Raw genomic sequence first — 11779 nt, 5'->3', positions numbered from 1 at the left:
GTTTCTGGCTGCTGCCGTAACATTTATTTGGAGATAAGATGTGCTATATATTACAGATGGACTTTGGGAAGTGACTGAGGGTGACAACAATTAACAAGCCTCCAAATGAAATTTTTATGCTGGAGAGTAAGAAATGCGAATTTCTGAAACACAGCGGCGTGAAATAATGCAGTATGAATGGTTAAGGAAGCTTCCTAGGTTTTGAAATTCTATATTAAAAGATAAGTAATTTTCAATGAAAATAACATGCAGAAGTAAATACTGGGTAAAGCTGAATAATTAACAAATATTCCAGAGGGCCAGTAGTCTGTGTTGGTCAGAATGAAACTTTCACAGAGAGGAGAGTGAAAGTGAAGCTGATAAAGTAATGAAATAATTGATATCAGTGTCTCTAAAGTAAGACTGAGGAATTTGAGTGTTGTAGACAGTGAGGAGCCTCTGAAATCCTGAGAGTGGATTCAACGTAAGCAAAATCGTATTTTGGAAGCAGCCAGCTGGCATGCATGGGTGGTTGGAGAGAAGTCACTGGTGAGCAGGTCGTTGCAGGTGTTGGTCTTGGATACTGGTTTAGTGTGCCAGCAGGGGGGTTGCTGTGAGGGAATTTTGGAAGCCTGAATGAGCAGTTCTTAGCAACTACATGAGGGGATGAAGACATGTAAAAGAAAGTCAACTGTGACTCCAAGATTTCCCCGAATACTTATATCTTATTCCGAGGCTATTTTGAATATATCGAGGGTATATATTCTGAATATATCTTTGATATATTCAAGATTCCTCCTGAATAAGTGACACAGACCTGATGTCATTCAGCATTCGAGGTAAGATAACAATGCAACTGAATTCTCCTATAAAGAGCAAAAATATGTTTTAATTATTTTACAAGTACTCAACACGTTAAGGAACTTACCTAGAGTTTTCTGGAGACTCAAGTCACAGCTGTTGTTGATTGTATTAATTAGGTTTACATGAACCAACATAGAACTACGCTGCTTTATATGTATAATAGGTCCTATTTTTGAAATGGCTGATACAGCTTTTGTAAGTGATTTTTAAATTGAGAGAACTTGACATCTAGCTTTTAATAGTTAAAGGAATGAACTAGGATAGCTATTCAGGTCATTTGAATATTTTGTGCAAATTCTCATACTCATTATGTCATGTCTGCACTCTTGCTGTTTCATATAACTCAGTCCTCATTTTGAATATCATGATTTAAATACTTATAAAATATTACCAAAGAAACCTTGAGGCTCTAAGTAATACAATAATTAGTGTCTCCCAATAGCCCAATAGAATACATAAATAATTTTCTCTCACTATTTCCTCCCAAGATTTTGAAACCTCAATCCAAGTTTTAAAAACGGACCTATACTAGGTACCAGAGATCTCTATCGGAGACGCTAAGAGATTGTAAACTGCATCTAGAAAACATTAAACCAGTGTTCTAAATGGTTTGAGAGTCTTACTTTTATTCTGGGTCAGCCAACTTTAGATTCTTTTGTGAATGTGTCTTTTACCTGCACTTCTACTCTCCAAATAATTCCCTGTAACAGTTATTTTTTAATCTTTCATACTTTTATTCTACATCTAAAACCTTGACAGGCTTTGCTAAATTTATTTTAAAATTCTCATTTGTAATATTTATCAGAATAAATTAGTTTTGAGTAACTGTATCTTGATGTTTTTAAATATAGGTTTCTAACATGAGACTGAAATCTAAAATATTATCAGCATCCAAAATAATCTGAAAAAATAAAATACAGTATATACACACATACAATATAGTTACAGTGAATAAGATCTAGTATTTGATAGCAGAACAGGTGACTGCAGTCAACAATAATATATTGTACATTTTAATATAACTGAAAGAGTATAATTGGATTGTTTGTAACACAAAGAAAAAATAAATGTTTGTGATAATGGATATATGTCCCCACACAAAGTGCAGTGCCTATGCCTGTTATCCCAGCATTTTCAGAGGCCGAGGAGGGTGGATCACTTGAGGCCGGGAGCTCGAGACCAGCCTGGCCAACATGGTGAAACCCGTCTATACTAAAAATACAAAAATTAGCAGGGCGTGCTGGCGGGCGCCTGTAATCCCAGCTACTCGGGAGGCTGAGGCAAGAGAATCACTTGAACCCAGCAGGTGGAGGTGAGCAGATATTGTGCCACTGCACTCCAGTCTGGGTGACAGAGTGGGACTCTATCTTAACAATATATGTATATAAACATGTATATACATATATATTATACACATTTATAAATATATGTATGTATATCTTTATACATGTAAATATATTTATAAACACACTGAGGGTCGTTGTGTAACAATAAGTCTCCAAACTGAATAATTTTAGCTACCTTGTCATATAAAGCCTCTAACATCACAGATTTAAAATTTCCTCCTGGGAAGTATTAATTAAGGAAATCCCAACTTCTTTTACAAATTAAAACCTATGTTCTCCATAAATTAATATCATAAAACATTTCTTGTTCGTGTCAAGTGGTCAGGTGTCTTTGGGGAGTTGAGAATTATCTGATATCTCTGTTCTTTTATATCAACTCCATAAGGATATCCCATTGCATTACTTGGTATGTGTTTCTGTATGCCTCTTTAGTGTAAAATTTAAAAGGGGAAGTTTAAGTAATATCAGGATTAATGAAATAATTTTCAAGTAAAATATATTTCCGTGGGGCTGCCAGTGACTCACCACAACTGGTGTGTATTTCTCATTCCCGTGAAAAATTCTCCATTGGTCCACTGGCTGAGATCTTTGTGTCTTTTTCCCTTTTGGATCCAGGTGGAAGGAGTCCCCTCTTTGTGACACTGAAGTTTCCCAAGAAAAAAAATAGGAGTCACATGATGGTTCTTAAAGTAATAGACATCCTTTCTGCTCACACTTCCTTGGCAAACGCAAGTCACATGATCAAGCCTGATGTCATCAGGGTGGGAGGCGTGATCTTCCTGTAGGACAGGGGAGCAAATACTTTCAATCCATCATAAAACCTGGATGAAATAGTAAGATATCTATTAAATCTGTGTTTCTTAAACACACATGACTCTGTCTATACAAGGACTCCTTTCTGCATTATTTGTAATGTTAATACATAAACACATGAAGGAGAGTGTGTTTCATTTTCATGATCAAATTTTACCTGTTGTCTTTTCTCTATTATCAAAATGCTGGTAGTCTTCTAATGATTTTTATTTATTTATTTATTTTTAGTTATTGAATAATGATAATGGTGTCTCTTTCAGATCTACAACTTTCTGAGTTTTAAAGTCATGGAGGAAAAACTATAATGAAATAAAATATAATTTGATCTAAAAATAAATAAATTTGAGGATAAATCCAAGCATGTTGTTCTTAACATGTAATGATTTTATTGATTTTGGTGTCTTACGAGTTTTAGGAGCATAGAAATATATCATACCTGTGTTTACTTTATTAAAGAATCATTTGTTAGAACCTTCCAGACAGCATTTTTGGAGATGGTAATCTGAGATCATGGTGTCATGGTGTCCTTGCTAATCACTCTTAATAGGATATTTAAACCCCCTTTCCAGAAAGAAAACAAGGAGCTTCCAACTTCCCACGTACCCCATCACAAATCATCCTTCCCCTGTACTGTTGCAACACATCTACCCCGTCCAACACCTCTACCCTGTCCTCCAAGGCCATTGTGTTAATAGTGTAACCACTTCTCTCATTTTTCTGCAGTTTTTCCCTGTTCCTGTTAAGTGTGGTGTATTAGTCCTTTCTCATACTGCTGTAAATAAATACCCAAGACTGGATAATTCATAAAGAAAGGAGGTTTAATTGGCTTACGTTTCTGCAGCCTGTACAGGAAGTACGGTTGGGGCGGCCTCAGGAAACTTATCATGGCAGAAGGTGGAGGGAAAGCAGACACATCTTACATAGTGGGAACAGGAAGGGTGCGTGAGGTACCACACACATTTAAACAACCAGGTCTCCTGAGAACTCTATCATAAGACAGCACTAGTGGGATGGTGCTAAACCATTAGAAACCACCTCCATGATCCAGTCACCTCCCACCAGGCCTCATCTCCAACACTGAGGATTACAGTTCAGCATGAGATTTGGGTAGGGATACAGAGCCAAACCATATCATATGTCAATGTTGTTCTTGCCCTGAAAACAAGAACAAGGCCTAGCATGGTGGCTCACACCTGTAATCCCAGCACTTTGGGAGGCCAAGGCGGGTGAATCACGAGGTGAGGGGTTCAAGACCTGCCTGACCAACATGGTGAAACCCCGTCTCTACTAAAAGTACAAAATTAGCTAGGCATGGTGGTGCATGCCAGTAATCCCAGGTACTCAGGAGGCTGAGGCAGGAGAATCACCTGAACCTGGGAAGTAGAGATTGCAGTGAGCTGAGATCACATCACTGCATTACAGCCTAGGCAGCAGAGTGAGACTCCATCTCAAAAACCGTCTCAGGAAAAAAAATAAAATAAAATAAAATAAAATAAAATAAAAAGAGCAGAACCTTCCCTTGATGCTCTATATACATACATGTTTTCGGCTCTGTGGACCATATGGACTCTGTCACAATTACTCAACAATATGATTGCAATGAAAACAGCTATGACAATATAAAAATGAGTGAGCATAACTTTTTTCAATAAAACTCTATTCACAGAAACAGGTGCCCCAGTGGTGGCCCTTAGATTGCTGACTCCTCCACTATAGTCTTTCTGTTAACCTACCCCTTTCTGTTTCTTCAGACAATCTTCTTAGAAAAAGTTTCTATTTCTCATGGTTTCCAGGTTCTTACCTTTGTTTCGTGCTTGAAAACTCTGCAATTTGACCTTTATGCCCAAAGTTTTCTGACAGCTTGGGGCAAGAGTGGCTTTCTGACTGAGTCAGAAGCATTATCTGTGACATTATCTTGGGAGTACGATTCCGTTTGGCTCTCCTCACTTTAGACTTCTTACCTGCTGATGCTCTCCTGTGTTCTGTGAAACTATCCGCCCTTGGTTCTCCTCCAGTATGTGATGTTTCTTCTCAGTGTCTTTATCTTTAAGAATGCCTTTAACTACAGGAGATTCAAAAACTCAACAATAACCAAAATAAACAAGAATTTTTTTTCAGATTTCAAACCTGACATCTGGAGTTAAGGAGTTCAAGGTTGGTGCAGGCCTTTGGCAATGTCATCACAGGTCCAGGCATTTTCCTCTTTCTGCTCTGTCTTCCATATCATTTTGCCTTTTGTCCTCGTGTTTGTTGCTATATGGTAACTTCAGGGTTGAAATGCCATGGACAATCCCCATGTGTCTAAGAAAAAAAAAAAAAAGGGACAAAATTAGTTTGTTTTATAAATTCTTTATTTGATGTATCAGAAAGGAAAAGTCTCCCTAAGACCCTGGCAGCCATATCTCCTTAGGTATCGTTGGCCTGAATTGCGCCAGACCTGAACTTTTTCAGTTTAGTGCATGAGAGAAGCTGGGAAGGTTCGTATTTCTAACCAGGTGCACTGTCTGCTTCTCCAAATTCGGTTTTCATTAGGAAGAAAGACAAGTTAATGGATATTGGCTAAACAATTAGCATGTCTCCCATAGTGACCTGTGGAGGATATTTCTCCTCCGATGACTCGGTGTCAGTGTTCTAGGAATTTATCTTTCAACTTCTTTTTCTGTTGAACTACAGGCATTTCCTGTGCAGTCTCATTCGCTATCTTAGCATGACACATTAGGCGCTGATGCCCAAATTTTTCTGGCTCGGATTTTAGTATCCTATATCCGTCTCCTAGGGGGTTTCACCTTCTGGTTTTCCCACGTGTATTTCAAATAAAAGATAGTCTAAAGTAATGCTGTTTCTTTAACCTGCTAGTTCTCATACATCTCTACCTTGATTGTAACTATAAAAACAATAATCAAGAAACTGAAACTCAGCTTCGCCTCTCACTCCTTCAACTGCTGTACTCAAACAACTGCCAAGTGCCATTTATAAAGTTTCTTAACATCCCTTGAGGCTATTAACATATTTTAATACCCACTGTCATTCTCATGACTAGTGTCTTGGTTAAAACCTGTATTATTTCTCCCTCTGTCTACTGAAGATTACATTCTCACCTGGTTATTCTGCTTCCCATTAATACTGCTATCAGAACAATCTCTCTAAAATAGAAACGATTTTTTCTAGGTTAAAGCCCTTCAATGGCTTGTCATAATTAACATCTGGTAACTCATACAGTCCCTAAACAATCTTATTTGTCCAACGGTATTGCTGAGGACTTCTAAATCTTTCACTCAGTTCAGACTCACTCTTACAGCTTTTTTGGTTTACAAAAGATATTTACCTGGTATCTACCAGATATCTCATGCTTCAAGACTGAAATCATTACCTGCAAATACCCTCCATATCTATACTTTGTCCTTCATGTTCCCTTCTTTAGAAGATGTTTTGTTAACAACTCCATTCTTCCTAGAAGTTTTGTAGTAGTCATCCCTGATGTTCCCCTCTGCTTCATCACTAACCAGCCTCCTTTCTTCTAATCAGCCACAACATCCTATTGCTTCAATTCTCTTAATGCCTCTCAAATATACTCACTCGGCTCTACTGTGGTGATTACAGCCTTACTTCGGGCTCCTGTAATCATTTACCTAAAATATGATCACATTATTTTAACCTTTTCCTTTTGTTCATTTAAAAAAATTATTCTAGAGGTTTTATTTTCTACAATGGAACTAAGATTATATTATTCACTTCTTCAAATAATTCAATGTCTTACCATTACCCTTCAAATGAAGTCTAAACTTATTACTGTAGTTTAGAAAGCTTTTCCAGAGCTGGCCACATCTATCACAGATAATGCTGCAGGCAGCTTGTATTTGTGACTCTGTCATCACCTCCCTCTTTGTACTTATCACACTGAGGATGCTGGGAACTACCATGGCTTCCCCTGTTACCATTATCCTGGTCCTCACTGTAACTGTAATTGGCAGATTACATGTCCGAATCCTCCACTTTCATCACATTATGGGCTTTCTGATCTCAACCATGATGTTCTTCCTATGTCTGGCTCTGTGTTTGGCAAATGGTAAGGGTCAGTGTGCCCTTCCATGCATGGATGAGTCATTGGGATGTCGCCTTTGCTCCTATCTCTCATCCCATCATCCCCCATCGCTGCACTTAACTCACTTGCATTTTCTCTTCCCTAAACAGCAGATTCAGTTTGGGTTTTGAGGTGTTCTATCAATGTATGCTAGCAGAGAATGCTAGCTTCTTCCCACAGTAAGAAAACAAGAAGAAATAGCCGACCTTCTCCTCAGATGTAAACTATGAGCTTGCATTTCCTTCCTGTATAAGTTCTATCAGCTTCAATGCATGCATAGGTATCTCCAAAAAATTAAATAAAACTGCTAAAGGTTCTTCCTAAATGCTACTTATCACTCCGTTTACCATGTCCCTAGTGCTAAACAACTATTTATAATCAGTTTAAAAAAATAGTTTTGTTCTCTCCATTCCCATTTTGGAGTTTCCTCCAGCTCCTCAAACTTTTTCATTTTGTATTTCATCCTGGCAATGTATGTAAACACCCTTTAATGTTATTAGTGGTATGTGTGTCTCTAAAGGCAACAGATACCCTTTCAGTCCCCAATTTATCAGAAGACTCATTGATATTTAACTTTCTGGACCATTCCAGATTTTATAAAATGTGACCATCATTTGACTTCAGTAACTACAATTGCATCATTTTGCTCTTGTTGCTTTGCCTCTGCTTCAGATTGATCTCTACCCTAAAATGTTGCTCCTTCACAAATCCATATTTAACTGACTGAATATGCAACATTTTCACTTAGTGATCTCAAGATACATCTCAAACTTAACATCTCCCAAACAAAATATCATAATTCTTGCCTTTACAAATGAAAATATGTCACTACAAGTTACTTTTCAGTTTTAGAAAATCATAAGAAATGGAATTTTAGAATATGCATTCTCTTGTGTCAGGCTTTGAAGGACACAATGTTTTGTGTTCTAGTGCAATATTTTTACGATTTGTCCACGTTGCATCAGATTTGACCTTTTTTATTGCATAGTCGTAATTTTTATACAGATATACCAACTGAATACAGTTGTATAAAATTCATCTATAATTATTTTGTGGACTTATGTTTATATTTTTCTTAGGGAAATGTTTAAGAGTGGGGTTTTCTGGTCATGTGGTATGCATAAACTGAACTACAAAATGCAGAACTTTCTCCAAGCAACTATTGTTAGGGTCTGAGATTTTAACCTACTTATAAGCTAACATGTTAGTTTATTAATGCCTTATGGATGCAAGCAGAAGACACAAAACTTCCGAGTCAGAGAAGCAGGAGTTTATAATCCACAGTAGAGCAACCATCATGAGCATCATGTTTGACCTGGCTTTTCTTATCGCCCACATCCCACAGGGATGACACAGAGGGCCCAGACGGATGACTGAAGATTACAGGAGAGGAACAGTGATCTCGGGGAGCTCTTCATTTTAGAGTAACGGTGAGTAAGCCTACACTTTGTCTTGGATAAAAACATTTCCTCATCCCTCAAAGTGGCTCATTGCAATCACAACCCTGAGAAATGGCCCAGGTTAAAAAATTAAAAAAAGTGGGAGGTTTGATACTAGATACTTTTCTAGATATTTTGAAGTATCTTAGAAAATGTGTGGTGTTTGGAGAGACCCATGGAGGACTGTTTCACAACAGCTGAGTAATTTTACATTCCCATTAGCAAAGAAAGGAAAATTATTTAATTTTGATAATTCTAGTAGGTGTATATTAACTTGAATTTCCTTGAAGAATGATGATACTGAATATCTTTCGTTTTCTTGCTTATTGAGCATTCATATGTCTCTTTTTGCAATGTGTATGTTCAAGAATTTTTTTTATTGGGTTACATCTTCTTATTTTTCAGTTTTAAGGGTTCTTTGCATATTATTAATATACATTTTTCAGATATGTGCATTGCAAATATTTTTCTCTCACTCTGTGGCTTACATTTTCATGGTCTTAGAGGAACCTTCTGAAGAATAAAATTTTATCTTGGTGAAATGTAATTTTTTTATTTTTTAACACTTAGTGCTTTTGTATTCTAAGACATGTTTCCCCACCCCTACAAGTCTAAAATTTGTATCTCATGCTTTCTTTTACAAGATTTATAGTATTAATTTTGCTTTTTTCTGTCTGTTTAATATTGAGTTATTTTTGTGTATGGTGTGAGGTGGTATTCAGGTTTACTTTTTCCAGGTGAAATACACTTGTTCTACCAACATTTATTTAAAAGGCTGTCCTATTCCTGTTCATTTCTGATTGAATTATGTTTGTCCTTTCTTTCACTGAATTCTGACATTTCTCAAAAATCAGATAATAACATTTACATATTTCCAGTTTTGGGCTCTCTATAATGTTCTTTCTTTATGCCAATATCACACTGTCTTGAATGCTGAACATTTAAATTAAGTACTCTAACTGGAAGTATTTGATGGGTTCCAATCCATTACAGTTATTATTATTACTATTATAATTACAATAATTACTATTAATGGTTGTTTACAGCAGGTAGGCTAGTCCTGTAGCAGCCATTTTACCATAACTAATAGTGTGATATTCTGCTTACTTACAATTTGATATTTTTCTTCCTTTAGTAAATTGAAGGTTTCCAGAAATTCCTTACTATTTCTCCCATTGAAATAGGGAAGCAAATTCACTTCATCTTGAATATGGGCTCATTTTATTGACTCCTTGTTCAAGAGAAGGTGGGACAAAAGGAAAATAAAAAACATTATGTTCTTGGACTTCCAAGACTAGGTCATACGAATCCTTGAAGCTTCTTTCCAGCTCTCTTGGAACACTCTCTCAGTGAGACCCGAGATGCCATGTAAGTCTAACAACTACCTCACTGCGGTACTGGAGGTGTTCTGATGGACAGCTCCTGCCTAGCCTAGAATTCCAGATCCCCTGCCAAGATGCTATGAAAGTAAGAATAGTCCTCTTGGATCTTCCAGACCAGTTCTTCTGCCTGCTAAGTGTTAGTGTGACTTCTAGAAATGCCATGTTGAAAGTAAGGAAAACTCCACGGGTAAACACACTTCTGCTAATAAGTAGGATACCAGAACTGCTGTTAGCAGCTGTCAGGTGAAAGTGGTTCTCATGTGTCAGATTCTAGTGGAAGTTTTTAGTGTCTCTTTTCCTTAAGGGCTTAGTATGTTTCTCTACTGCTCCCAGCAGAGGTTCTCAGCTTACTCCAAAGAACACTGACTTTGATATCGTGCTGATCAGGGTTCGAATTCACACACTTCCATTTACAATCTGTATAATGTTAAATCCTGTTCTAATGTTTCTGTCATTCAGCTTTGTCATCTCTCTACACAGAAAAGTGCTCACCCATGGTCATCCCACCTCTGCTGCCTAAACACTATATTAATGTTACGTGGCCTCCCCAAAGATAGTATCACCTTCCTCAGGATGCATTGTGAAAATTCAATGTGATCATCTATGTAAAAAATTTGATGTTAGGCACACAGGATTTGGTTGATAAATGTTAGGTTTATTCACATGAGGACTTGGTGAAAAAAAGGTAAAAGCATGTATCTGTCACAAAAAAGGGTCAAATAAATGCCAATTTCCTTCATTCTTTTCCTTTTAGGGCACTTCAAAAATATGGAAAACTAGTTACTGCACAGCCTCAAGAAGCTCAAGTTACTAATAAAAATGATCCTAATTATGGCTTGAGTTGTAGTTGTTTTACAAAATGTAAAAATTATTGAGATAATAATTAGTTTTTTCCTAAACAATTTTACTTGTAGAGATTTTAAATTCTGTCATAAAAACACCCATAAGTCTCTCAACTGCAAAGAATTTAGCATCACCTTGTTTTTTTCCAGATTTGAAAAAAGCAGTAATCTGACTACAGAATAAACCATGGGCGGTATAGTACAAAAAATGCTATTATATTTTTAAACGTTGTGCAGTCCATTGATCAGACAGGCAGAGGTGGGGAGAACAAAGCCAAATACTGAATACACATTTTGCTACAAAGAACCTTGTCTAAACAGTTTCATTTAGAAATGCACATTTATTTGACTGTATTTGCAAATCATCATTTTTTTCTCTAAAAATAATACGGAGTGTGGAAATGCTTTCCTATGCAGGAAGATTTTTTATTTATTTTGCTGAGTTTCAGGAAATGAAGCTTAGCTGCTACCTCGCATAGAAACACCAAACTATAGAATGCACAAAATTAGCACAGAGTCTGCCATGTATAGCAATTTCGATACTGCTACCTACACTTCACATTTACTGCATCCATCCAATTACACCCATGTTGTGGATGCACAGCACTTAAAACAGGCTGGCAGTTCACAAGAGTGCAACAGATGTCACACAGTCTGCATATCAGTCAGTCTGCTTCCTGACACGCTTTAAGAAAGCCTGTTCCTTACATTTTGGCATGTTTTTGCAATGGCTGGTACCAGTTGTTCCTTTGCATGTTTAGTGCTTCCTTCAGGGTCTCTTGTAAGGCAGGCCTAGTGGTGACAAAATCTCTAAGCATTTGCTTATCTGTAAAGGATTTTATTTCTCCTTCACTTATGAAACTTAGTTTGGCTGGATATGAAATTCTGGGTTGAAAATTCTTTTCTTTAAGAATGTTGAATATTGGCCCCCACTCTCTTCTGGCTTGGAGAGTTTCTGCCGAGAGATCTGCTGTTAGTCTGATGGGCTTCCCTTTGTGGGTAACCCGACCTTTCTCTCTGGCTGCCCTTAAGA

At 37.1% G+C, this 11779-nt stretch overlaps 1 protein-coding gene across 1 annotated transcript in view; it reads right to left on the bottom strand.

Moving 5' to 3' along the window:
* Positions 1 to 458: 458 nt before the first annotated feature.
* DAOA (D-amino acid oxidase activator) overlaps positions 459 to 11779 on the bottom strand; it is a gene marked incomplete at its 5' end in the record, with an annotated part of 71190 nt that continues 59869 nt past the window's right edge. The window contains 2 exon segments of the mRNA XM_025364853.1: positions 459 to 590; positions 4964 to 5064. Of these exon segments, the coding sequence (XP_025220638.1) occupies positions 459 to 590; positions 4964 to 5064 (233 nt within the window).

This window comes from Theropithecus gelada, chromosome 17 (genome assembly GCF_003255815.1).
Source record: "Theropithecus gelada isolate Dixy chromosome 17, Tgel_1.0, whole genome shotgun sequence".
In the NCBI taxonomy this organism is placed as follows: domain Eukaryota; kingdom Metazoa; phylum Chordata; class Mammalia; order Primates; family Cercopithecidae; genus Theropithecus; species Theropithecus gelada.
Note: the sequence above shows the minus strand (reverse complement) of the source record. Positions and strands in the feature narration are given on the sequence as shown.